The 27,630-nt window shown below is 39.4% G+C and overlaps 2 protein-coding genes across 2 annotated transcripts; one reads left to right on the top strand and one right to left on the bottom strand.

Moving 5' to 3' along the window:
- Positions 1-369: 369 nt before the first annotated feature.
- Positions 370-19,103, top strand: ccdc149a (coiled-coil domain containing 149a). Its single transcript, XM_057338329.1, has 12 exons — positions 370-483; positions 970-1,131; positions 1,815-1,853; positions 1,937-2,044; positions 2,144-2,260; positions 2,657-2,829; positions 3,272-3,344; positions 3,742-3,826; positions 3,958-4,102; positions 4,228-4,304; positions 14,610-14,723; positions 15,600-19,103. Exons 1-12 carry the CDS (start codon positions 433-435, stop codon positions 16,166-16,168), a joined length of 1,713 nt encoding a protein of 570 aa, XP_057194312.1. The 5' UTR covers positions 370-432; the 3' UTR covers positions 16,169-19,103.
- A 381-nt stretch (positions 19,104-19,484) lies between these two features.
- Positions 19,485-20,323, bottom strand: sod3a (superoxide dismutase 3, extracellular a). The gene has a single exon (XM_057327258.1). It carries the CDS (start codon positions 20,163-20,165, stop codon positions 19,485-19,487), a length of 681 nt encoding a protein of 226 aa, XP_057183241.1. The 5' UTR covers positions 20,166-20,323.
- Positions 20,324-27,630: the final 7,307 nt, after the last annotated feature.

The following is a 27,630-nucleotide window of genomic DNA, read 5'->3' as shown; positions in this document are numbered from 1 at the left end:
TTTCACATGGTAGCACGTATCTGTCTACTTTGTTGATATTTTGTAAAATACCTATCTTTAATAATTCAAATGAAAAACACCTGATGACTTGTTACTCATCGACACGTTACTCGTTCTCATATGACCGCTTATGTGTGACTGTTAATGCTAGTACAGTGTTTACACAAACCCGGATCTCCCTCACCTTTGAAGTGCACGAGCTGATCCAGAGTAAACATTGAAGGCGTGTTCGACATCATGCAGAGCTGCGCATGACGTCAAACTACCGCGAGACCAAAGCTGTCGAATCGCTCTCGCGGTACTGACGTGTCACACGCCGATCGCTCTGCGTCTGCGCAGCGCTTCTTCAAGTCAAACACACAACTGGGAAGGTGGTTTAGTCCATAATATTATGTACTAGCTTAGTTTTTGATAGAAGAAAACGTCGAAGAAATGAACGCCTCCGACAGACGTGAAAGTGACTGGCGAGGTTTAGTGAACGAGGTGAGTGACTGCTTTACTCAAAATCTGTAATGACGATGTTTTGTGGATGAATGGTTCCCATATGCTACTTTAACCACCGATATAACGTTAACGTACATAACACAGTGCTCTTGCTTGATGGTCTTACGAGGTTCAAGTTTAATAAACACTTTAATCTGACGTTTAACGATTGCATGCTTTGTATTGTCATTTAAATTTGTCATTTAAACTCACATGAGATTTCATTAATATGTAGAAAATAAGAAATTGCAAGGTGATTAAACCTTAACTTTACCATAAAAAATATACTGGATAAGGGTTGTTACCCGCAGAACACAAAAGAAGATATTTTGAGAAATGTCTCTGTGGTTTTGTTTACACACTATGCACGTCAACGTGGGCCAGTGTTGTTTGGTTACCTTGGATGTTTATTAAATCTTTAAACACATTTAGCACCTTTGCGTCTCAATACACTCACACATGTGCTTTTCTTGGTTATTGGTATAGTTTCTGATATGCAAACGCAAGCTGGAGAGCAAGAAGGACGCTCTTCTCATTTTATCCAAAGAGCTGGACACCTGTCAACAGGAGAGAGACCAGTACAAGCTGATGGCCAACCAGCTTCGAGAGAGACACCAGGGCCTGAAGAAGAAATACAGAGAATTAATTGTGTGTTCATCCCTATCATATATGTGGTGGTTATGTACATGAACTTTTATGCATTTGGCAAATACTTATTTCCAAAATGACCTGCAGTGCATTACAAGCATTTTCAGTTTTTCTGAATTTACTGTTTATAGGTATGTGTTTGGGTAAAATTATGATTTATCTTTTATTCTGTAACAACATTTTGAACAATTTTCAAATAAAAATATTGTTTCTATTTGCATTTATTTTCAGAAAATGAAAACTGGAGAAACGGGTGAAAACAGCAGAAAAGATGCTGTGTATTTTTTCAGCCACAAACAGCAAAGAAAACAAATTCATGTTCACTTTTAAGCAATACAACAGTTCCAGACTTGTTTTTTATGTGATAACCTGGATTTTTCTCACAGTTTTCATGCGTTTTATCATGCTGCCAGTCTTTCACATTGCTGTTGGATGGCTTTATGTTACCTCTGAGGTTTGATTTTGTTCATTGGACTGGAATGACCACAATACATTTAGAAATGATGATTAAATGAACATTTTGGAGTGGTCTCTTAATTTTATCTGCAGCTCCTGTGTTCCTGAACCTAAATCTGTGCTGCTTAAGCAATGCTCTACCAGTCGCACAGGAACGCCTGTTTTATGTAAAATAATGAATTGGTTGATAATGTTTGTGTATCGGTGTGTTTTATAATATGTTTCAGGATGGTGAACCTTCACTTCCGCCAGAAAAACGCAATCAGGTGAGCTAGTTTTTACGCCTCTGTATTCATTTTGTCACTTGTTGAGAGTTCATACATGTTTGTAATGTCTCTCTTTCTCTCAGGTGAATTTGGCGCAGTTGTTGATGGATTCACGGGAGAAAAATAAGAAGCTGGCTGAAGAAGTAAAGGAGCTGACACAGAGACTAAGTGAGATACAGGGAGACAATAAGGTACACACAGACGAACACAAATCGAAACGTGTGTATTATAATCGTTGCATCGTCAAACCTCAGAATGGACAAAATCAAACACCCCATATCTCCCCACAGCTTTTAAGAATGACAATCACCAAGCAGCGTCTCGGAGATGAGGAAGTTGGGGTCCGACATTTCCCGGCTCATGAGCGTGAAGGCTTGGTCAGACAACTTGAACAAGCAGCGCTGCAGGTAAATCAACCTGCTCTTTTCTGTTTTTCTTAGTTTTATAGGATTCCTCTCCAAAAACTGTTTCATTTCATTTGTACTTTTTCAGTTCTGAATTAAATGAGCAACATTTTTTATTTAATCACATTGTCTTTCGTAATTTAATTTTATGGCAGTGTGATTGAGACATAAATACTGATTGCAACTTAATTATCAGTTCATTTTAGCATTTGTTGTTAACAAATTGAACAATAAGCAGCTTTCACTTCAAAGGTCTCAAATGAAGCAGCAATGACTAAGATTTCAGTCTTATGTTTAAAACTTGTATTCATAATTGCAACAGCCACACATACACTGCAAGTTTGCCGAAAAAAGACACTTTATGATTACCACTGGTTATCATCGCTGCTGTTTCTTAAGAGAGAAGAGCTTGAACACAATCTGAAGACGGTGAGCGATGAGCTCCAGGATATAAGGGCCGAGTGCACTGTGTTTAAGGAGAAAGCTGAACGCCTTAACCGTGAGCTGAACCACATTCTGGGCGGCCAGGAGAAACGCATCATTGATGTGGATGTCCTCTGCATGGAGAACAGGTCAGCCACTATTAGCTCTGGTGTTTTTATCTCTAGCAGTGGATCTTCGGATTGTGTGCAATGGATTTCTTGACATGAAACAATGAACTAGCATGCTTGGAAAACCAGGACAGCCGCTTGTGGTGATCAGGCTGGTTTGGTAGCTGGTTTGTTGCTAGTCTAATGTGATCTGCCAGCTTTAACCGGCATGAGTAAGATGGTGTACCAGTTCATCCTCTGTTCATCTTCTGCATTTATCTGGACCAGCCAGGAGTTTCTTTTATGTCACGTGGAATTGAACAGAAAGCCTCATTTTAAAGTAATCGCAGTAGTTGTAATGGCTTCTTAAATGTGATTGCACACCGTTTTGCTTTTTGGGGATGTTTTCTTGTTTTCAGTTGCAAGTGTGTTTTTTTCAGATGAAATTAGTTCAATGAACTGAAAAGGTAATGTTGTATTACAGATATTTACACGAAAGACTGAAACAAGTTCAAGAGGAGGTCACACTGTTGAAGAGTAACATACAGAAGTATAAGGTACGGCTAAGAGATCCTATTTGTTTTGGTTTTCAGGTACATTAAAGGGATAGTTCATCTTAAAAATGATGTCATCATTTATTCAACCTTATGTACATGATTCTTTCTTCTGTGAAATGCAAAGTAAGATATTTTGAGAAATGTGTCATGTGAGTCAATGAGGGTCAGTGTTGTTTGGTTACCGACGTTCTTCAAAATATCTTTTGTGTTCTGCAGGAAAGAAAAGTCACACAGGTTTGAAATGCCGTGAGAGTTAGTAAATGATGAAAGACTTTTCATTTTGGGGTGAACTATCCCTTTTATGCTTTCATTTACGGAGTTAAATCTGTTGACATGGCTTTAAAAAAATGCTATTTGTTAAAAATCTGTTAATAAATGGTTGTTTCATGGATATCAGATTGCTCTGGATCGACGAAGAAATGCAACAATAGGTGACAAGTCCAACAGCAGTGCGCTAACCGGAGTTCTTTCTCCTAAACAAGGTGATTAAGCCACATGAATGCTTTTTTAAGAAATTGACAAGGAAGTGAAAATACGTTGCTATACAGCATATTAAATGACCTCAAACGCTTTCTTTCTCACTCCCGTAAACCCGTATTCATGTTGTTTACAGTGCAGGAGTTGTTATCAGAAGATCATGGCTGCAGTTTACCAGTCACACCTCAGTCCATCTCAGACCTGAAGTCTTTAGCAACAGCCTTACTGGAGAACATTCAAGAAAAGAACATTATCATTCAACACCAAAGACAGACCAGCAGGTGATGTGCATGTGTGTGTTTTTTTTGCTTTGTTGCTTTGAGTCTTTTTTTTACATAAGCTACATTACTATCCTCTGCTTTGATAAGCACAGATCTATAATGGGTCAATGTATTGTGCCTCATAGGATTCTGGGAAATCGGGTTGCTGATTTAGAGAGGAAGTTGAAGACTCTGGAAGTTTCTGGACTTTGGAGTCTCCCAGGTGAGTGTTTCCCGAACACATTTCAGATCCCTTTGGTTTGCGTTTTCTGCAAAAAAAATCTGTATTCATATATTTAACCTCATGTCGTTCAAAACCTGCATATGACTCTTTCTTCTGTGGAACACAAATGAAGATATTTTGAGAAATGTTTTGTGCCCGTACAGTGGAAGTCAATGGGGATCAATGTTGTTTGGTTACCAACATAAAAAAAGTCATACAGGTTTGGAATGGTGTGAGGGTGAGTAAATGATGAGAGATTTTCCATTTTTGGGTTTGTTTAGCTATAGGCCTATTACTCAATATTTTACGTACATGCGATGGGAAATATCTCCATGTTGTCAGTTATTTACATTTTCGCTATTTCATTTCTCTCATTTATCTTCTCCTGTCTGACTACGTTTCCCCTCATTCCTCTTGGTTCTCGATTAACCAGTCAGAATCAAGGTTTGTATTATTTATTTTACGGTCCCAGGGACCTTGTTTTTAATCTATGGCTCTCAAGAGTCAGTTTAGAGGATTTGTGATAGAACCACCATAAATGCGTTACGCTTCTCAGCACTTTTGAAATACTCCCTTATGAACTGATTAGGAACTTTCTGAATAGTCTGAGACCATAAGCTTGGCAGTTTTTGTCAAGAATTTCAATGCCTTTCAAGATCAGCACCGAATGCTAAGATATTACCATGTGAAGGCCTGCTCGCTCGAGTCGCTCCTAAACACCAGGGCGCTTTTTTATTCACTGATGTATTAATTTAGCAGGGGACGTTAATGCGTTCAGAATAGCTCGATGTTCTGAGAAAGTGTTCACGCTGCATTTGTCAATGTCTGAAGAACACCAAGCCTCCAACCAAAAATATATGGGGGGCTGACAGCGAGTTGTGAAATCGCTCGCCAGCTATTCCTCAGCGTCAGGAAGCAGCCAGAAACGGTCAATCATGTGACAGTGATGGCGGCTCTCTGATCCGCACGGAGAACTGACACAGTCTCCTGTCGTGGATATTTTTCAACACGTTTCCCGTGTACAAGACGGTGATGGGTCCATTGGTAATCCAAGGTTATTGGCAAACACAATTATAACGTGATCTTTTCTTTCGCAGTATGAAATGTGGTAAAAAGATGAATAACATCACATTTGTCAACAAGCCGTACGATTTGAGGTATCATTTACATCTGTAGCACAAAGCTCTGCCGAAGATGTCTGGTTAGAGTTTTGTTTGAATGATGTTTGCCTTAGCAAGAACCACTAAAAGTGTGTGACGATAAATCTCTGAAATCATACCTAAAATAAAATCACTGTGGCCTTCAAAAGTTTTGCGCCTACCACCCCATCATTTTACTTTTTTGTTGATTTATGGCGCGCGCCACTAATGTAGTGATTTCAGTTTAGCTTCAAGGTCTTTGTTTAATTGCTTATGCACAATAGGATCAATAACCATCTTTAGACAAGCTCAAAATGCAAAATGATGTTTAGCAGATGTTGTCCACTAGAGGACAGTAAAGCACTTTGATTTCATCTGCCATCAGAAAAGTCATAAGAGCTGCTATAAAACTGACAAGCATCCATTACTGAAACTGATTGCCCACATTACAAACACATTTGGGGAATGTGGTATTATTAGAGACCTTTGTGGATGAGAGAGAGACGATCACAACTCAGTCTATGAAAGTGATTGAGCGCTGGAGAGGGAGGCCACATGAAAATGAATAAGTGAAACGGTTGATACCCGGGGAGAAAGAGAGAGATTCTGTTTTTTTCAGAATGTGGACATCTACATTTGTGAGATGGGTTTCTTTTGCTTGTTGTCTGATTCGGTGATGGTCTGTACTTGTTTTCTTGCGGTGGTGTTGACTGCAGTGTGAGAGAAGTGCAGTGCTGTCAGAATAGTGTGAATTTAACTCGTCTTCTTTTCAGTGGGGTTACTAGCCTAAGCAGAGAAAAATAAAGGGCAGTGTTGGTTTCTTTTTTAGGGGAAGCAAAGGACACTTTAAGCCACAAAGTTGCGAGCCATTTAGAACTGAATTGAGAATTCCAATGTGTAGAATTTGATGGATATGAGTGCAATAGCTTTTGCGACGCCAGGGTCGGCAGACTCCTTTCCGGTCATATAACACTTAACGAAGTGCTCAGCAATGTATAGAGGATCTGTCGATTTCTTTTTTTTAATCTAAAAAACACCCATATTTGCCACCAAAAATCCTCCTTTTCCCATAAAGCGTTATACGACCGGAAATTAGTCTGCCTACTCTGGCGTCCCAAAAGCTCACCGGCGCCATCTTGTGCAACTAGCGAATTTGAATGTTGGATTGATGAAGCCTTGTTTGAAACTTACAGTGATAGTTCACTCAAAACTGAAAATTCTGTCATCATTTTCTCCCCCGCATGTCATTTCAAACCTGTTTGATTTTCGTTCTTTCGCAGAACGCAAAGTAAGATATTTTGAAGAATGTTGTTAACTTGCACCCATTCACTAGCGTTGGTTTTGCGTCCATACAATAGAAGTGAATGGTTGCCGACGCTGTTCGGTTACCAACTTTCTTTAAAATATCTTCTTCTGTGTTCTGCGGAAGAAAGAAAGTTATACAGGTTTGAAATGACAAGAGGGTGAGTAAATGATGACAGAATCATTTTTGGGTGAACTATCACTTAAGAAGTGTTTTTGAAGGTATTTTAGGCCCCTTCAGGATGATAGTTATGTTATGCACCTGTCTATCATGTCTTTTAGTTGGAAACGTTACAAAGTCATATTTTTCATCAGGTTCCCCTCATGTGATCTTTATGTGTCCTGTTCTCATTGGTTCATTGTTTTGTTTGCCTTCAGGCGTGTCTTGCTCAGTCATTAAAGGGGTCATATGACACGGCTGAAACGAATATTATCATTTGTTTTAGATGTAATGCAATGTGTATACACGATTTAAGGTTCAAAAACGCTGTATTTTCCACATACCGTGCATGTTTGTATCTCCTCTTTGGCCCGCCTCTCTGAAACGCGCAGATTTTTTACAAAGCTCATGGCTCTGAAAAGCGAGGTGTGCTATGATTGGCCAGTTAACCAGTGCGTAGTGATTGGTCGAATACTGCAAGCGTGTGATGGAAATGTAACGCCTCTTACCATATTTGGAACATCATGTTCCTCTTCAATTGTACTGACAGGTGCACCCATCTTACTTGCATATACATTTGGGCGGTCTTAGTCAAATAATACCACGAACTGACGTAGATTTGTGGGGGTGTGGTTACACGAGGCGTTTCAGGCAGGTCTGGTTGAGCATTCGCTTTTAGATAGAATGAATCTTTTGTTCCCACACTTTAATTTGTGCAATTTTACGTGTCTAATACATGCATGGGCAACTTAACACACCAAAGACACAGAAAAACACGTGTTCGTGCCATATGACCCATTTAATCTATGTGTTTGTCATTGTCGGTTGTTGAATGTGTTGCGTGCGGTTTCATGTATTTTGTGTCATTGTGTCATGGCCATGGATTTTTGCTTACGTGTCGGATTTTATTTTAAACTACTGCATTCCTTGTCCCATGTTAAGACAAAACATTAGACACAGAAAGATAGATCGTTGGATGTGTTTGAAATGTCACCTGTAGAAATCTTATTTTTAATTTTTTGTAGTTTTTTTTATTATATTTCATGTAGGAACATTTTCAAAAATGAAAATTTTGTCATCATTTACTCACCCTCAAGTTTTTCCAAAGCTGTATAAACTTGCTTTTATCCAAAGCGACTTACAAGTAGGAGAGCATATAAATATAAATAATATAAATATAATGTTGTTCTGTAAACATTATATATATATATACTGTATATATATATAGATATAGATATATAGATATAAAATGCTTGTAACCAAACAGTTCTTGGACCCCATTGATACCATAGTAGAAGTTTCTTTGTTTTATTTTGAAGAATGTAGGAAAGCAAACAGTTCTGGGGTACTTTTGACAACCTTTGTCATTTTTCTTACTATGGTACTCTCTTAAAAATAAAGGTGCTTAAACTGTTCTTCACAGCGATGCCATAGAAGAACCATTTTTGGTTCCAAAATATGGTATAATCTAAAGAACCTTTTTACGCCACAAAGAACCTTTTTTGAAACTGAGGTTCTCCAGACGTTAAAAGTTCTTTATGGAACCAAAAGGTTCTTCTATGGCATTAAAGAACCCTTTAAAGCACCTTTTTTCAAGAGCGTATCAGTGTGTCCAAGAACTGTTTGGTTACAAGCATTCTTCCAAATATCTTTCTCTGTGTTCATCAGAACAAAGACATTTATACAGATTTGGAGCAACTCTAGAGTGAGTAGATGATGACAGATTTTTTGTGAACTGTACCTTTAAATGGATAAAATTCATTAATTTGGTGGATTAATGCTATTTCCCTGAATGCTGTTATACCTTTCGTTGCGTTTTTATTATGTACATTTTATTTTTATGACCTTTAAAATTAAGTTCTATTTTAAGTTCCTGTGGGCCTTGAAATTCAGACTCATCAATTGATACCCAATTATTAAAACAACGTTTTGTTTTCCATTATCATTTGTCGCTGTTGAAAAGACCAGCGTAGTTGGACTATTCACAGAACCTGAAAATGTAGGACATAAGACATGGAATAAGACATATAGTACTTGCAAATCTTTACCTCTTATTCGAGGGAAAAATCATGCATTCATTTTTGTGTGTGCAAGGAAGATTATCTCGTTCTTGACATTTTGTGATTTTGAGATAAATGTGGCTTGGCTTCTAAGCCATAAGATGTGATGCAGAGCTTGATTTGTCCATGAAACTAGATGATTTTGTTCCCCAGTGTGAGGCAGGGACAAACAGTGAATGAATGGATGGATGGGCAGCTGCCAGGTGGGGATCGCCTCACATCCATCCATCCTGCTTTGCACAGCGGGCTGCGAAGCGGCTGCGGTGAAGTTTCACGCTGCTCGGCATACAGAATTAGCCTGACTTTTTAATTAGCTCAGACGCCGGTCTCATAACACACGGATGACCTTTTCAAACAAAGGAAGTTGAGCACAGAGCCGCAGCATCATTTCAGCGACTCTTAAAAATAAACCCTCTCGTGAGATCATGGAGATGTCCAGAGGACCATATGGAGACCACAGATGCTGACAGCTGTCAAACTAAGATAACTTCTGTACATTTGCATACACTGGCCCCAAGAAGTATTTTAAAGTCCCCTTGAAATCAAAGTTGATTTGTTTTTAATATGAATATGAATATTTTAGCTTGAGGATATCTGTAAACTAGTGTGCTCCAAAACATTTCAAGGCACTTCACCTGGACTTTTAACACAATTAACAGAAAGTTGCATTTACTTATTATTTCAGAATCAGAAGGAGCTTTATTACCAAGTATGTTTACACACACGAGGAATTTGACTTGGCGACAGGAGCTGCAGAAGAAAGTGTACACATGGTGCAGTGCAAATATACATTTGATAACACAAGGTCGCATTTCAAGCTAAACATTTTACAGAGAGTTTATACACTCATATACATGAAACTATGCATACATACAGACATGCATGTCATTATGAAAGTGTCCAAATCATTTTATGTTCTGGTTTAACACTATGGGTTGTCCCGTTATGTGGCCTGTGGGTATACTACTTGTTGTTGTTTCATACATCAGTGACCGTAAGAAACTGATCAGATAATGCACATGATCACTGGTGGCCAGGGTTGTCATGGCACCAGTATAGCGTGCAGTGTCCTGTGGGTAACATATGGTGTTAACCTGTGATGCATGCAGCTAGTACTAATGAAGACGGATGAGAGGAACTCACTTCCTGTGTGTGCGTGCGTGCGTGCGTGCGTGCGTGTAAGTGGGCAGCCTGACCCATTCCACTTTAAAGGTGTATACCTCTACAAAAACTTTAGTGTGGGACAGATTTTGTTTGGGTGAAATCAGATTCATTTATTATAACGGGAGTTTTTGTGGTCTTATTTTGTGCTGTTAACAAACAGCTATTATTTGCTTGCAATACATAGGCTAGATTTTAACCTATTGACAGTCACAAATGACTGAAAGCTCCATCTTCAGAAGCTCCCGCTTCAGAAATAAATCTGTCTCCCTCCACCTCAAACACCCCAGTTCACGCTGCAGGTGGTATCGAAACACTGTGCAAAAGAGTTTAGTTTCGGCGCTCAAGGACCTCATAAACAACAGCAGATATGATGTAAAGTTCATTGAGCAGTGTAATCAGATTAATTCATTAAAACGGGAGTTTTTTTTGGTAAATTAAACAGAAGTCAGTGATTGTTCAGTGATGGGGAATGTTCTTAGCCTGCATTCTTTATAGGCTTCTATTTATGTCCAGTTTACATAACCGCGTTATTAATGCGTAAAACATCAATAAAATCAAACGCGCACAATTACCATATGAAAGGCAATAATTAACAATAATTATTTTTTGTTTTAAACTTGCAGTCTTCTGTAATGAATGCCTGTTTTTTATATTTATAACATCATAAATCATTTAAATCCTGCATGTATTGCAGTCATATTGTAGAGTTGATTCCAACCAAAGCAAACATCAAGAGTGACAGTCAACAGCAATATGAAAGACTGAGAGCATGATAATAAACTCATTTAAAAAATCAGGGTTATTTCATAAAACATAATTTTTTTACTTTTTCTAATACAATTTCTAATAGTGTTGTTTAAAATTAAATATGAACTTTATTTACATTTATAAACATTACATGTTTTTTTGCCATGTTTCAGGTTTAAAAACGCATATCATCTTTTCTGTTGTTTTCTCCAGTTCATTTTCTGCAAATAAAGGTAAATAAAAACAAAATTTTTTGAAATGTGGTTTTTTAGAAATGTTGTCAGAAGTTCACAGAAATATATATTTTTAACATTTTACCAAAACCCATTCTTATCAGAAAAAAGGAAAATACTTTTGAAATGGTCTCTTAATTTTTTCTTCAGCTATATACTATCTGTGTTGTTGAGGGACATGCCCACCCAAGATATCTGATGAGATAAAAGGTGGGCCAAGTGATTTTCCAGGTGGGCGGAGGGGGGGTTAACTATATGAAGAGTTTGGTTCCAAAACGTGATAAATGCCATTAAAAAAAAAAGAGTTTCCGCCAAAATCAGTATTGTATCAGGTCGGTATTGAAAAGTCACTTTTTAATTTTATGCAAAATGCGATATCCGCCGTGTTATTCTGTCATGTTTTCTCCCTTTTTTTTTCCAAACCGCAATATACGCCAGTCTCACTTCTCTGCAGAATGCGATATATCCGCTCGACCAATCACAGCACACCATTCCACGCATTGTAAACAGTAATGGCGGCGCTCTGAATACGTCGGCTCCTAATTTCCCTGATCTACTTTGTACTTTGTGTTCAACAAACAAACAAAAAAATGAATAATTTTGACAGCATTGATGAGCCTGTGCTGGTTTCTGCGGTGGGGAAGAACCGTAAGCCATCGAAAAATAATCATTTACGTGAGGAGATTAAGAAGACGAGGCACTAATTTATAGCATTAAAAAGATGAGCCGTTGAATTCATTTTAGGAGCGATGACTGATTGAATGTATTTTTAGTCCAGTGCCTGTATGTAAGATTAGTATTGTGTTGAGTTCAGAGGCTGTCATGTGTGGATCAACTCACTTTGTTGTGTATTTTCAACAGTTTCGATATGAAAAATAACTTCTATATTGATTCAATGGATTTATTGCATTTTGGAAAAAAGATCAGTTTTTATAATAAATCTTTTAAAATCAAAATCTGGATTTGAATTTTTTATGTTACTAGAACCTAAAGATGCTATGTGAAACTTAGAAACCGAAAATAGTAGTTTTCATCTTGCCACTTTCTTTGTAAAGAAAACACATTTTTACTCAAATTAATCAAAATGGATTTATAGCGTTTTGGAACCAAACTCTTCATATATATATTTTATATATTTATTTACTTATTACAAACTTATTTACAAAAAACTATTAGCTTTTTGAATTATTCTTACGTCTAGTATTAATATTGTATAACATTTTTGTTTTTTACATTCTTATGTATATATTTACATATATTTTTTTACACTTACATTTATTTTACATTTTACAATTTAGTAACTTTAGATTGGATGAAAAAATAGAAAGAGCTTTTCATATCATTATAAAATTCACAGCATTAACTGCTCGTTTTAGAGAATTCTGTCACAAACTCATCCATGTCCAGTCCATGTGTTATTGCTTTTTCATGAGCTAAAAGTACAAGTTTTTTTCCTCTCACGAAGCATTGTTCGGCGGAATGGTGTTGAAAACCGCGGATCCAGTAGCCAAGACTATTTCGATTCACCTCAGCTGATATGAAGCTACTTTTACACGGTCTTGTGCTTATTTGTGTTCAAGCTCTGTCTGAAGAGCTGGTTTCTAACTACAGCACGCTTTGAAGCGTTGAGCATTGTAGCCAATCGCGTGCAACTGATGGACAGCTATAGTGAGGACTGATACTCTTATCTTAAATTTAAATAAACGTTTTAGCTCATCATGCTCCTGGTCCCTTTTCTGCATTAAGCTTTTTAGCCTTGATGGCAGCTTAGCCTTTGGTAAAATTTGACAGAAAAAGGTAAGGGAAACTTGTTAATATCACATGAACAATATAGGCTATTTTTAACAAATTTTGCATAAATCAAAACACATTTCATAAATCACTAATCAAATATAGAATAGCTACTATTAGCTAACAGTATTTTAGTGGATTCACTCTTGGTTGTCTCTCCCGAAACTGCCATATTTAGTTACTACATGTTTGAAAATGCATTGCCCTGGAATTCCTAATATTTTTTTACTTGTTGCGTGAGAAAGTAAATGGTTTTGTATATATCATGTAGATGTAATGTGGGTCGCGGCATTTTTGTCAAATGGGTAGGGTCGGGTATAGAATTAAATAAGTGCTGCTGTCGGATGTCGGGTCAGGTGTACTTTTAATTACTGCGGGTATCAAACAGGACCCGTGGAGAGTCGCTCCAAGTCCATTCACTGCAATGGAACACGGATCCTCTCTCTCAACGGCTCTGGGTGTAGACAGGGTGCCCAAAGCTTCTGATAAGGTGGGCAAAGCCCCCCCTGGCCCCCCCATGGAGCCGGGCCTGTAGCCCACCCTTCTGCACCTGGCAGGAACCGGGCCTGGGTGAAACTCATCTAACCATTGGAATCCATAGTTTTAAAATGATCTGCTGGGAAAATAAGCAAGAGAAGTTCTATAGCTGAATGTTTATGGTCATTTTTTTGCTTTAAATTGTACAATTAAAAGTACATTTAATTACATTTTAATTAAAATTAAATTCAAAATTCAAATGTAATTTTTAAGTATGTTTGTAATGGTTGTAAGTATCTTTGAAATGTATTATTTATTTATTTTATTAGTATTAATTTATTGCAATTAAATTACTTGATTAAAAAATATGAATTTAGTGTAATCAGATTTATTTAAATTATTTAAATTAATGAAATGTAATTGATCAAATGAATAAAACACAATGAATTCATAAAGGAAATGTAACCCATGTATTTAAAAGTAATTTTAATTTCTTCAAAATTACTTCTTTTGTAAATGTAAGTATTATCATGCTTAATTTGTGTGATCACATGATATAGGCCTAGCATACATCCCTTATTAAAACATATCTTGTTTATGGGTCATTTCCCACAGTTATTAAAAATCATTGAGATGCTTTGCAGACAATCTGTGAAATGAAAAAAGGTCAAATTTTTATAGTAAACAAATGTGACCCAGTCTGTGAAAACCCAACTAAAGTCATTTTTTTGTGATTTACTGTTTTCTTCATGAAGTCATTCTACATACTGTAAAGAGCATTTTGTGTAAATATAACCTTGATATCTTTTATATTGAATAAGTAAAACCATGACATGGAATGCCTTGGAATGATACTGTAAGGTTCTATCTGACATTTTTGTAAAAATTGATTCACATTTTCTTATTTTGTGATGACTTATTTACATTACTGTATGTGATGTTTTTTGTTGTTGTTTATGTTGTGTACATTTAGGGACTTTTTTTAGAAAACAAAAAGGTTTCATCCACAAAGTCAAATTGAGTGAAAAAACGTTGACGCTCGTAAAAACTGCTCAGAATGCAGATAGAACCATATAATTCCAAGGTGATGAAATATTCAAATTAAAGTGAAATTAATGGTTAAAATCAAACTTTGACATCAGAATTTGATATTGGGAAATTTAGCAGTAAAACCTTGTTATTAACCACGGTGATGTCCTGGTAAATGACGTCCCCTCCATGTTGTTCAACAGGAGCTGAAGATGCCATCGTGCTGACTGAGAGCCAGTGTTCCACCCCTTTCTCCTCTCTTGGCCTTTCGCATCCGCCCGAAGCCTCAAAAACAACTAACTCACGACCTCCTGCAGGTGAGCGTGTGTAATTGTGCGTAACCAAATCTGCCATTTGCTAATCGCAGCGTCAAGAGACCGAAGTTCTGTAATTAGCTAATAATCTGACCGTCCCACCCCTGCCATCATGCCCATCCTTCACGCACGCTCTCATTGGTCAAGCCGGCCAAGCGGCCAATCCCTTTCAAATGCCGTGGCATTTGGCAAATTCTCGTTCGCTGACATTCACCAACTTTTTGGGGCGTTTTGCGGTTGGGACAGCCCCATAAATATGGATGCTGCTGTGTGAAGCGGTGTTTGGCGTTTCTGTTGTCCCACAAATAAGCCGCATGCAGTGTTTAACCTTTTCGCTGAATGCTCCCGAATATGGGTCAGTAATCCGACAGAATAGACGGCGATGATGCAGAGGGGATGCAGAACTAAGCTGTTGCCATCGCTGACAGGCCGTCACGCTTCTTTTCTTAGCTGAATGGCTTTGTTGTGTTTTTTTATTTGCTTTTGTGATATTTTAAATGTAATGCTTTAAACGCTTGCTTGGCTGCTCTTTGTGCCTTTCGTTGCGAAGAAAGGTACAAGCGAAGATATTTCGAAGTTTAAAAGTCATAAAACACTTTCTTATGGTACAGTATGTGTTCATCATTTAATCCTTTGCATTTATTAGTAAAGTACATTTTCTTTGTAACGTACATTGTTCTATTTCTCAAACGTATGTCCAGATTTTTTTGGGCCTTTGCCCCACCACGCTGTCCTTTTTAATTAGCATGGTACGAATTTTTAACCGAGCTCCACTGCTGTGGTAAATGACACATAAGCCTTGCAGCAGGGCTTCTTGCCATTAGCATTAGCGCTAACACCAATGACCATTAATCTTCTTTGTCCCCCTGATTGGTTCAGATGACAGGACAGGAAGAGGATGGCCATCGCCATGGGAGCAGGACACAGCTGGCAATGACAGCTTCCCAAACATGTGGCGTGGCTCCCGCCCCTGTCCAGATGGAGGCGGAGAAGAGGTGGACGCACCTGTCACCCCTGACAACAGGGAAGAGATCATCTTGTGCGGGACACAAATCGTGAGACGGACTGAGGTGAAGGGAGGTACTGTGGAAAAGCTGGGCTTCTGCAAGGAGGCGTGTCCCAGGTTGGAGGTGGGACCTGGTGAGATTTTAGGAGAGGAGGTCATGAATTGGCATCTGATGGTGGAGAGGAGTGAAGATGCAGCTCCGTGTTCGCAACTCAGAGTGGCACAAAATGCGTGCGTTCCTCTTGAGCAAAGTGTCTGTGAAAATGTCAACTTTCAGACGTCGGTGGAATTGCCAAGAATTAGTTTTGAGGATATTTCAGAAGGTACCACCGTAGATATAACCAGTGTAATGAAAGAGCGTGATCAGGAAAGCAACTCTTCTGTTCTGCAGGAGTGGGAATCTGGAGAGGCCGACAAGTGCCGAAGTCAAAGTGTTGCCTGATCAAGTTCCTAAGAGATTGAGAGATTATAATGCTCTTCTTAGAGACCTGTTGGGTATAGCAATCAAATACAAAGCAGTTGACTTGTAAATCCCCCCCAAAAAGATTTAATTTACAATATTGAAGCATAAAATCCTCAATTATGTACATTTTAATGATGTGGTCTTATATTATCAATATTAAAAAGGATGATTTACCAAAAAATGATAAGTATTTGATCTTTTGCTCTCCCTCATGTTATTCCAAACCTGTATGACTTTGTTTCTTCTGCAGAACACAAAAATATATTTTGAACAGTGTTGGTAACCAAACAACATCGCCCCCCATTGATTTCCATTGTATTGACACAAAACCACTGAGACATTTCTCAAAATATCTTCTTTTGTGTTTTACAGTCACAGATTTTGAACGACACAAGAGTGAATCAATGACAGAATTGTTATTTCGGGGTGAACTATTCCTTTCATTTCCGGTTGATTTTTGGTCTGATGAAGGGTCAATGAAGAAACGCAGTGACCTGAGACATTAACATTGTCCTCGTTCAAATTTGGCTTTTTCTTTCATTTACGTACATGCACGCATATGCATACTTGTTCAAAAGAAGTGGCGTACTCGCACCTCACCGAGTGGACTCAGCTGGCAGCTGGCTCTTAAGCGCAAATAAAATATCAAAAAACAAACTTCTGAACTGCTTGTTCGGCAGAAGGCATGCTTCTTCACTTTCTATCTCCCATTTAGAATTATCCAAACTGGGCGGCATGATGCCAGGGAGGCATTAGCGGGTAAGGAGTGACTTTTGGGAAACAGATGGGAGCTAATGGAGTTATGAGGCTAACAGACTGCAGGGTGAGGTTATCCGCCTTATTTACCAGCTCAACAATAGTAACGAGAGTATAAAGAAAATGAGTCATGGCTTTGTTAAAGTAAAGGTGGAGTAACTATGGTTATTAAGCATTAAGTACTACTTGTATACCATAGTTTTACAAGGCTACATTTACCATTTGAGTGTGCATGAAATCCCACATTTTTCCGTAAGTAGGAGGCGATCCGTATCTCTTCATGCCTCTTGTTTTCATCGGCTCGCTGTCATCTCTACCGTCACTTCTGTCTGCACCCGTCACACGCAAAGCTCCCCGACACCACAGACTGACTGGCTTTCACTCTACCACAGTAAAACTCTTTGACTAGTGGTAAAATCAGAACTGTGAAGTGACACTGATTCACTCCATTATGCGTCGCCTCTCGCGTTTGCCTGCTTTCGTGCCGACAGGCCGTCAGTCGTCAGCTACTCATATTCTCCAGCTGCTTTTTCTTGCTCTTTGGTCTTATTAGACAAGAAACGTGGCATTCTTACAGAAGGTTGCGCAAACATATACTCTTGAATTATTCATTGAGAGACGTAAAGTGTACGCTGAACTAGGTGAGAAGGGTGGTTGTATGAAATCTAGTGGGATTCATTTTACAAGGAGCATGAGCAGCTCGTGAATATTTGTCAGTTTCTGTTTATGAATAATGAAGTTACAGTTAAAGTATTAGAAACGTGCGAGATGAAGTATTATTAGATTTACGTAGGTTTACATGTCTTACAAAAAAGCATTACATGTGTGCATTTTGAGGCAAAACAATGGCACTGATATATTTTAAGGTATGTTAGTGCAAGCTGTGTTCAGTTTAAACAGCTCTAACATTTATTTAAGCCTAGGACTAGTCTTAAACCCCGTACAGGAATCCACCCCATAGCACTAATCCTTCATTCAAATCTGGCGTGGCGGCCAATGACAGAACTTCATTCCGTTGCACATCAGATCTCCCTTTTAAATGAATTAATTTCATCCAATTATTTCAGCGCTTCTCCCTTCAACAGCAACGTCCCAAATATACCTTAAAGGAATAGTTCACCCCAAAATGAAAATTTTGTGATCATTTGCTCACCCTCCAGTTGTTATAAACCTGTATAGATATAGGACAAAAGACTACTATGGGAGTCAATGGTGACCCAAAAAGGCTAAATAACAATCTTTCATTAAAATATCGTAATTTGTAAAATATCGTAATTTGCGTAATCTGTATTTCACAACAAAGAAATGTATACAGGTTTGTAAGGGTGAGCAAACGATGACATCGTTTTCATTTTTGGGTGAACTATTCCTTTAAGACGAAGCACATGGAACATTGTGTATGCCCTTATTTATATTCTGTTTGATTTGTTTATGCCTTGGAAATTGAAGCGGCTTGTCTATGGTCATGGTTCAGAGACCGCACATAAATCATAAAACTCAACTTCTTGACATTCTGGATGTTGAATATATGTTTATAAATAATATAAAATAGAGTTGAAGTCATGTATCTTATGTGTGATATATATATGTGTATATATTGACATTCTAAAGGTAAGGCACGCAAAAAATGAATTGACAAGATTTGCTATTGGTGCATTTAAATCATGTTGAAATAATCTCACGATTTATGTGTGCATAATTTATGTGTACGATTTATGCTGCTATAAAATTGCTGTAATTGCCAAACAAAAACGTTTAGAGTTTTATTAAGATGTAGATGCTGTTCATAGTAAAATACAACGCTTTTGTTGTGAATACAATAGATCTAATCAAAGTTTTATAGAAATATATCACATTTCCCAAAAATATTTTTTCCCAATCAATGAAAACAAGTTCATCTTTCATTAACAGAGGACGTTGAGTGATTTATTTACAATAAACGAACTGAAAATCAATCAAATGCAATTATTAAAAAATATATTACTTTGTAAATGTTAGACTTTTATAAATGAATAAAGTCTTAAATTTGTAAAAATCCCCAGATGCCATTCTATACAGATCACACAGAGTTAGCTAATTTTTCTCTAAACAAATGTGGAAAAGAAATTATGATATTTAATACAAATATAGAATTTCACTTTTTGTATTGCGTTTTGCTTAAAGGTGTAGTTAAAAATATATTTTTAGATATTTCATCATCTATTCACCCTCACGTCAAACCTGTATGACTTCTGCAGAACACAGAATAAGATATTTTGAGGAATGTTGGTAACCAAACAACACTGGTCCCCCTCTAAAACATTTCTCATAATTTTGTGTTCCACAGAAGAAAGAGTCAAATACAGGTTTTGAACGACTAACAAATAAATAATGAAACAATATATATTTTAGGTGAACTATACTTTAAATAAGAAATGAATAAAGCACCTACACAGATGTAAATTATTGTCATCCTATATCAATAATTCCTAGATCATCACCTTCCATCTAGCACACTGAGATCTTCTGTATGTGTCCTCTCCATCACGTTTTCCACCTCTCATCTTGTACTTTCATCAGCACCCACCTCCTTCACTACCTCCCGAAAGAGCTCCACAGCCGCCTGCCACAAACGCGGAGAGCTAATACCAATGACGCATCCAGCAATTCTTTTCCCAGCATTCCCACTACGTTTACTTTCTTCATCTGACCCCATTCCCAGATCGTCCTCCTTTTGATGAACCACCACAGCACGTCCCAGTATGGATTGACCCCCAAACAGCCTGGCCTCTGAGAGCTTGAGAATCTGCCGTATAATTCCTCGCTCGGAAACAAAGTTGCCCATGTCTCCAGGATGACCTGGATGGTCAACGCCCTGTGGATTGTAATGAGGGCCGGCACTGACGCAGCCTTGACTGAGGTCACCGTACTGATGGATGTGGATGGCCCGGATTTGAGGGTCAATGGCAGGCAAACCGCGGAGGTTGACGATCACTTGTAAAGTGCCGTTGGGGAAGACCTGCTTGAAGAGAACTTGTCCGGAGATCTCTGGCTGGCCACGTGGTAGATCAGGGATAGGAGTTACTTCGCATGTAGCGTAGATTGTGTTGTTAAAGTCTATGACTTCAGGCCTTGGAGCGTCGATGTTTGAAATAACAGTATTACCAGAGAAGATTAACTCACCATTTATTATATGTAGTGCCAGAAAAACCAGAGAGAATTTTGGTATGATTTGCTCCATGTTGCTCTGTAGAGCCTGCAATAAAGAGTGGAATAATGGACCTTTGCTTTTTTTATTTAATTTAGAAATTTTTTTTGAATATATTTTTTTTAATTAATAAAGGCTATTTTTTCTTCTAAATTTATTCCGTATAATTTTTTCTGCTTTCCCTTTTAAGTTAATGAGTGTTAGTTACAATAAGGTTGTATTCAGTAACATTTGTCAATTAACAATAAGCAAAACCAATACAACTAGTAATTAATTAATAAAACAAATATAATTGGTAATTGCAATACAATTGCATATTAGTTCAGTGTGCATTAAGTAATGTTAAAAGTTAACTTTTTATTTTAAATATGTGAAGAGTTCATTTGTAAAAACTACTTTAACCCTTGTGCTGTGTTCAAAACCCTATAACACTTGTGGTGTTCCCGGGTCAAATTGACCTGACTACCGAAGATAGCTTTTAAATCACTTGTCATGGAATATTATCACCAAATATTGGATTCAATCTTTTTGTCAACTTGTTATCTTTCATTTAGGACTGGTTTTGTGCTTCTTTTTCCAAATGGATTAATCGTAGGCAATCTGAGTTCCCTTTCTGTCGGTCTCTCAACGTTGTGTCGAGCCGACAGATGGGGTTCGTCCTTGAGAACCAATCGCTTCCGACTTCTTAGAAAAGGCCAATGAAATTGTGAAAGAACCTTTTGTTCTTCGGAGCCTTCGCTCATGATTTACAGACTTCGCTACTATCAAGTTAGCAACTACAGACTGCCGGTTCTACGACGTGGTGCAGCGGACTGTCCCTTCCTGCGGCAACTTCCCCTGAGCGTCTCGGTGGTTCCAGAGGTGTTCGAGAATTCTAAAAGAGCAAATTTCTCCAGCGTGGCATGTCCCGCTGTTCTAGTGGGTGCGATACCCTCATCGAGGAGGGGGACGGACACGATGTCTGCCTCAAGTGTTTGGGTCTCCAGTCTTCATTGACCCATCTTGTCCGCACTGCGGGCAGATGGTCATTCAGACGTTGCGGTCACGGTTGGCTGCCTTCTCTCGAGAACCAGCCACCACCTCGCATGCTTCCCGGGCCATGATGAGAATGGCTAAGGCCATACCGTCCGCCAAGGCGAGCGGCGAGGGTGATATGGGGGCTACTGCGAGCGTAAATCCGTCAGCCAAGTGCTCGCGGACCACTCGCACCCTGTCTCGCTCGCCTAACCGTTCCCTAGCAGACGGTACCACACCGTCTCCATCCTCATTCACGCAATCGGATCACGCAAAACCGATCCTGACGATTCCTTGCAGCTCCCCCCCACGGGGAGTCGAGCTCAGGAAGAAGCGGATTTCGAGATGTCGGCCATGCTTTCCCGGGTTCCATGACCTTCCTTCGAACAGGGGTCCCCCTGGGGCAGGTTACGAGGCATGTCATGGTGACGACGGACGCCTCCCTGCAGGGCTGGGGTGCAGTGTGCAACGGGCACGCAGTGTCGGGGCTATGGACGGGCCCCCGCCTGCGCTGGCATATCAATTGCTTGTTGTGGACCATGCTACTTGCACTGAAGAGGCTGCAGCCTCTCGTGCAGGGCAAGCACATGCTGGTCCGGTTGGACAGCACTACTGCAGTAGCATATATCAACCGCCAGGGTGGAGTTCACTCACGGCAGACTCGCCCGACGCCTCCTCCTGTGGAGTCAGCAGGTGACCCGCTCCCTGCGAGCCACATATATCCCAGGCGACCTGAACCAGACAGCCGACGCGCTCTCTCGTCAGTCGACGCCTTGCAGAGAGTGGCGACTCCACCCCCGCACAGTCCAGCTCATTTGGGTGCAGTTTGGGCAGGCTCAGGTAGACCTGTTCGCCTCCCTGGAAACCCTAGCGCACAGCTGGCCACGGGACAAGTGGTAGTACGCCTTCCCCCCAGTGAGCCTCATTGCACAGACCCTGTGCAAGGTCAGGGAAGAGGAGCATCAAGTGTTACTCGTTGCGCCACACTGGCCCAACCGGACTTGGTTGTCGGAGCTAATGATCTTGATGACAGCTTCCCCCTGGCCGATTCCCCTGACGAAGGACCTGCTTTCCCAGGGGAAGGGCACATTATGGCATCCCAGGCCAGACCTCTGGAACCTCCACGTCTGGCCCCTGGACGGGACGAGGAGATCCTGAGTGGCCTACCCCCGGCGGTGGTAGAGACCATAACTCAGGCTAGGGCACCAGCCACTAGGCGACTGTACGCCTACAAGTGGCGCCTCTTCTCGTCCTGGTGCTCTTCTCGAAGAGAAGACCCACGGAGTTGCGCGATCGGGACCGTGCTGTCCTTTCTACAAGAGAGACTCGAGAAGAACCTCTCCCCTTCCACACTGAAGGTGTATGTAGCCGCCATTGCCTCTCATCACGACTCAGTTGCTGGAAAGTTTCTAGGACAGCACGACCTGGTCATCAGGTTCCTAAGGGGCGCGAGAAGGCGGAATCTGCCTCGTCCGCGCTCCATACCCTCTTGGGACCTGGATGTGGTCAAGGCCTCAGCAGGCCCCCCTTCAAGCCCCTAGGAGATGCCGCTCTTTCTCATTTTAGGATTAAGACAGTTCTCCTGACGGCGCTCGCCTCCATCAAGAGGGTAGGGGACCTACAAGCATCCCTTGATTGCCTAGAATTCGGGCCCAGGGATTCTCACGTTATCCTGAGACCTCGGCCCGACTACATGCCCAAAGTTCCCACCACTCCCTTTTGGGACCAGGTGGTGAACTTACAGGCGCTCCCCACCGGGGAGGAAGACCCAACCCCGTCCGTGTTGTGTCCAGTAAACGCACTGCGCCTCTACTTAGACCGCACGCAGAGCTTCAGGAGCTCGGATCAGCTCTTTGTCTGTTTCAGAGGTCAGCAGAAGGGGAGGGCTGTCTCCAAACAGAGGTTCGTGCACTGGATTGTGGACGCTGTCATGACGGCCTACCAATCCCAAGACCGCCCGTGCCCACTAGCAGTGAGAGCTCACTCCACCCTGGTTATAGCCTCCTCGTGGGCACTGGCACGCGGCGCTTCTCTGACAGACATATGCAGAGCTGTGGGTTGGGCTACACCCAACACCTTCGCGAGGTTCTACAACCTCCGCGTAGAACCGGTATCAGCCCGCATCCTGCATGGCAACATGTAGGACCGGCAACCGGTAGGGTGTACGACCTATGACAGTACCTTCCCCCCTTTTCTCTAAGTGGGTCAGCGTACAAATTCAGCCTCCCTTCTTTCCCCACTAGGTGAAGAACAGGTACTCCATCCATCACTAAGCAAGCACCTCCTGCAGGCGGGCTGGGCAGAGCAGCCCTGCCCCTTGGGCCGGGTACCAGCTGGGTTGTCCACAACATAGCTCTAACCGGACCCAGTGCTAATGGACATTGTAACCCCCCAGCAGGGCGGTTCCGTCTGATGTATCCTCATGATTGGTTCCCACCTTGGTAACCCATGACCTTCCCTAGGTGGACCTCCACCTTGCGGTTAACTCCTTCAGTCCGCACATTCCTCCCATGAGTTCTCCCCTAACGGTGAGACCATGTTGGTATCTCCACTAAACTCCTCCCTGCGGTAGGAAGTGGTCTCTGTAGCGCATCCCCCATTTGAGGAAGTAGCGCTTACCCAGTGGCCTTACGGTACCAGGCAGCTTCTCGCTGTTAGAGAAACAAGGCCGCCACCTGTGAGACCGAAGGCAGGGGCCTTCCCACCTTTCAAGAAAAGCTCTGGGACCCCTTACCTACCCACTGGTAGATTACAATTTCGCGGTAGCACTCACGGCTGACATGCCCAGACCAGTCACCGTCGCTTCGCTAGAGATTGTGACAGGGCACAGTGTTGTGGCATTTTCCATAGGAACCCCATCTGTCGGCTCGACACAACGTCGAGAGACCGACAGAAAGGGAACGTCTTGGTTACGGATGTAACCTCAGTTCCCTGATGGAGGGAACGAGACGTTGTGTCCTTTATGCCACAACACGTGCTGCCCGCTGCAGCAGTCGTGAGAGGTTCTCAGGCTCCTCAGAACAAAGGTGAATGAATGAGGCACGCCGTCTCCCTTTTATACCCGGATATCCGGGGGCGGAGTCCAGCATGCAAATTTCATTTGCCAATTTGATTGGCCTTTTCTAAGAAGTCGGAAGCGATTGGTTCTCAAGGACGAACCCCATCTGTCGGCTTGACACAACGTCTCGTTCCCTCCATCAAGGAAATTGAGGTTACATCCATAACCAAGACGTTTAGGCACCTCAGTCTTTGACTGAAAAAAGCATTTTTTGTGAATAATTTTGACAATATTATGTAAAATAATCACCAAAATTTGCACTGGTGTTCACACTAGCCTACTTTGATGTTTAACCAGAAAGTTTGTTTTGAAATGCTTTTATTCCATACAATATGTCACAGAATCACACTTGTGGTGTTCCCGGGTCAAAATGACCCGCCTACCAAAGATATCTTATAAATCACAGTATATGCTATGTTATATAGCTCAGATCAATGAAGCATATGAATAATCAGTTCGAAAAGGAAACACAAAACCAGTATTAACTAAAGAAAACAAGTTGACAAAAAGATTAAATCCAATATTTGGTGATAATATAGCATATCGAGTGATTTATAAGATATCTTTGGCAGGTGGGTCATTTTGACCCGGGAACATCACAAGTGTGATTATGTGCCATTTTGCACACAATTAAAGCATTTCAAAACAAACTTCCTGGGTAAACAAATTAGTCTATATTCAAGTAGGCTAGTGTGAACAACAATGCAAATTTTGTTGATATTTTATTTAATATTGCCAAAATTATTCACAAAAAAGGCTTTTTTCAGTCAAAGACTGAGGTGCCTAATCTCAGATTAACTAGCCTCTACGATTAATCCATTTGAAAAGGAAACACAAAACCAGTCCTAAATGATGATTTATGAGCTATCTTTGTTAGGCGGGTCATTTTGACCCGGGAACACCACAAGTGTAACAAGGTGGGGCAAAAAACATAAAAAAGAAACAAAAAAGTTCATTCTTTTGTGAGAGGTGTTACAGTCTTTGTTAACAAAGTCACCAAATTTCAGTCCAATCCAATAACATTAACTAGTATTTTTGGGTCAAATATTTTTTTCGGGTCATTTAGATGAGGGTTAAAAATGTTAAATAACCTTGTTTTTTTTAATCAATTTTATATGTAATATCAATCAAACTGCAGTTGGGGTGTTTTGATTAAATAATAATATAACTAAAAAAAATACAGCTAATAATAATAACAGATCACAATAAAACGCAATAATAACATTATAAAATATGAAAAATAAAAAAAATATTTATCTGTTAAGCAAGTGTTTGCAAATGCAATAGTTGTAAAGTGTTACCAGATCATGGTATGCATTCAGTTAAAATATCCTAGCTTTATGACATGAATGACTATTTTGTAAGCATGTAATGTAATCCAATATTTCAAATACTAAAATGTGCCATTTACTGCGTTTTGAGTATAGTTGCTGCATTGTGAAAATATTCACAATGTTTTTGTTAAATATCCAAGATAGCCAAAAGTTATTTAAAATCATAACAGTTTCATGTACTTTGTACATTGGCTACAAAAACCAAAGGTAAATACACTGAGTAAATATTTGCATGAACCATCTATGAACAAAATCACATAAAACAAAACAATAAAAGCACATTACCTGAAATAATTTAGATGTGGTTCGGACGTGTGTGGAATGAGTACTGTGGACAAAAGATTATTGCAAAGCTTTATTGTAATGCAACACCGTGCTCGGGATTTTCCATGCTGGAAATCAAACTTTGTATTATTGATCCGTGATCTTTGGGACGTCATGGAGTTCAGGTGAAATTCAGAGGGACACATTAACATTCCCTTAAAGTTATTTACAGTGGATTTAAAGGCAGTGTAAACAGTACATTTTAGCTCACATACAGGACTATATTAACTGGCAGTCACAAGTGAACACTTAACAATTCTTCTGTTTCAAAAAGCCATTTTTATAGGACTATTTCACATAAAATTTAGACTGTTACTTAATCGTCTGTGAAAGCGCAAGTAAAAATGCCCTGTATTTCAGATTTATACGGAGAGCATTGCGAAGGCTTGTTAATGGCGACTTTGTCTGTCCCATCACCATCAATTCCCAGCCACAAGCAATGATCCAGTTGCTATTATGTAGCTTGTTAGCCATGCCTAGACTGTGTAATTACCTGTGTCGATGGCAATGATTGTCTTCTGCACTAGCTGATTCATTGCAGTTATATCATCATACTGGGAGATGTACTCTGAGTACATTCTGAGACTTGACTGAAAAGGCTACTCACACATGACACACTTCATTTGGAATAATACATCTTTATTACATACATTTTGGCCAAAAGATTGATTATAATACTAATTATTATAATAATATAATAAGAATTATACTAAGAGAATAAGATTATTATGTTAAATTGTAAAACATTGAGGAATTATAAGCATTTAGCCTATATTTTGTATAAAATATATAAGAATACAAACATTCTCAATTCTCGTTTTCAAATCTCAAAGAAGCCATACTGTTGAAAAATTTAGGGACACTTAGATCTTAGATTTTTTTTCTCACATAGGCCTAACATTAAACTCAGAATAATCTGTTGAAATAGTTTTTACTAAAAAATAAGAATTTATATGTTAGTATCCATAGTCACTGTTTGCCTACAATTTTTCAAGCAGCTTCTTCAGGTTCCACACGGAGATGTTTTTACGCAGTATTGAACGAGTTCCCATCTATTCTGGACCTTTTTTCATTATTCAGTCAAAGTCATTTATTTCAAAAACATTGAAAAACTTTATAATATAAGTAAAGTATAAAATATAAAGTACACTTTATAATTCCACTATATTGTATTCAGTGTTGGGTGTAACTAGTTACTAAGTAATTAGTTACTGTAATTTAATTACTTTCCCCTTGAAAAAGTAAAGTAAGGGATTACTCTTATTTTTTCTGTAATTTAATTAGTTACTTTTGATGTAATTAAACTAAATACTTTGTGTAATATATGTGTGTGTAATAGTGGAATTGACATCAAAATTCAGAGTCTAACTTTAAAATCTGTGCTTTAATGTATAATTCTCACATTTGTAATACTTTGGTCAGTTAATAAAAGTACTTTATGTACTTTAATATTATTTATTTGAATGAATTAAAAGAGCCCTTTCATGCCTGTCCCTATAACTAATCAAGGTTGATATAGGATATAGAAAGTAATTAGTAATAAGTAACTAAATACTTTTTGGAGAGAGTAATTTTTACAGTACTCTAATTACACTATTGAAATTGTAATTAGTCATTGTAATTAATTACAGTAATTTACCCAACACTGATTGTATTAATTGTAGATCATTAAAAATGACTTCATTCACTTTTATTAAATATTTTATTTTATTTCATATATACGAAGATTTATATGAACCATATGAATTTTAGTTTATATTAATTCATA

Source organism: Triplophysa rosa, linkage group LG1, assembly GCF_024868665.1.
Source record: "Triplophysa rosa linkage group LG1, Trosa_1v2, whole genome shotgun sequence".
Taxonomy (NCBI): domain Eukaryota; kingdom Metazoa; phylum Chordata; class Actinopteri; order Cypriniformes; family Nemacheilidae; genus Triplophysa; species Triplophysa rosa.
The sequence above is the reverse complement of the archived record's forward strand: the minus strand, read 5'-3'. Positions and strand labels throughout refer to the sequence as shown.